The 1,015-nt window shown below is 55.4% G+C and overlaps 1 protein-coding gene across 1 annotated transcript in view; it reads left to right on the forward strand.

The window, feature by feature from the left end:
• The window catches only part of LOC101860938 (spectrin alpha chain-like), a 66,911-nt gene that overhangs the window by 54,889 nt on the left and 11,007 nt on the right, over positions 1–1,015 (forward strand). The window contains 2 exon segments of the mRNA XM_035973290.1: positions 130–194; positions 883–1,007. Coding sequence (XP_035829183.1) covers positions 130–194; positions 883–1,007 — 190 coding nt within the window.

A 1,015-nucleotide genomic window follows, 5' to 3' on the forward strand; every position in this document is an offset into this window, starting at 1 on the left:
TATGTAAGACAGCCGTATGTTTGCTATGTAAGACAGCCGTATGTTTGCTATGTAAGACAGCCGTATGTTTGCTATGTAAGACAGCCGTATGTTTGGTGAGCTCAAGTCTTTTGTGTGTGTTTGTTCCAGGCTGACGCCCGCAAAGTCAAACTCCTGGACGCCTACGACCTGCAGAGGTTCCTCAGTGACTACAGGTAAGTCCTCACTCCTTACAGCACTAACTCCTTGCTCTCTCTACCTCTTCATGGTGGAAAGTAGGCCCAAGCTGGAAAGAAATTGCTCTTTTATAGTATGAAGAGTAGGAAACACTTGGCCTTGAAGAAGGCAGAAGGAATAGTGTTTGTAATGGCACCTCGGAGCAGCGGGTAACGGGTAACAGGAGGTGGCAGCGGGTAACAGGGGGTGGCAGCGGGTAGGAATTTGTGTTTCCAGTTACAGTGGCCTGTGGTGTAGACTTGTAAGGAACTCGTGTCCTTAGGGCGGCGTAGGTGAGCCAAAGACAGAGCCCTGAGGGTGGCGTTGGTGAGTGAGGGCGGCGTTGGTGAGTGAGGGCCAAAGACAGAGCCCTGAGGGCGGCGTTGGTGAGTGAAGGCCAAAGACAGAGCCCTGAGGGCGGCGTTGGTGAGTGAGGGCGGCGTTGGTGAGTGAGGGCTCCGTAGGTGAGGGCCACAGACAGAGCCCTGAGGGCGGCGTTGGTGAGCCAAAGACAGAGCCCTGAGGGCGGCGTTTGTGAGTGAGGGCGGCGTAGGTGAGCCAAAGACGGAGCCCTGAGGGCGGCGTAGGTGAGCCAAAGACAAAGCCCTAAGGGCAGTGTAAGTTTGGCGTAGGTGAGTGAGAGATAAGAAGACAGAGCCCTGAGGGCGGCCATGTTTCTCCCCACAGAGACCTGACCAGCTGGATCAATAGCATGATGGCGCTCGTCTCCTCCGACGAACTGGCCAGGGACGTGACGGGGGCCGAAGCTTTGCTGGAGAGACACCAGGTAACATTTGGGGGACACACACCTGGTAACTTT

Source organism: Aplysia californica, unplaced genomic scaffold (assembly GCF_000002075.1).
Source record: "Aplysia californica isolate F4 #8 unplaced genomic scaffold, AplCal3.0 scaffold01104, whole genome shotgun sequence".
NCBI lineage: Eukaryota > Metazoa > Mollusca > Gastropoda > Aplysiida > Aplysiidae > Aplysia > Aplysia californica.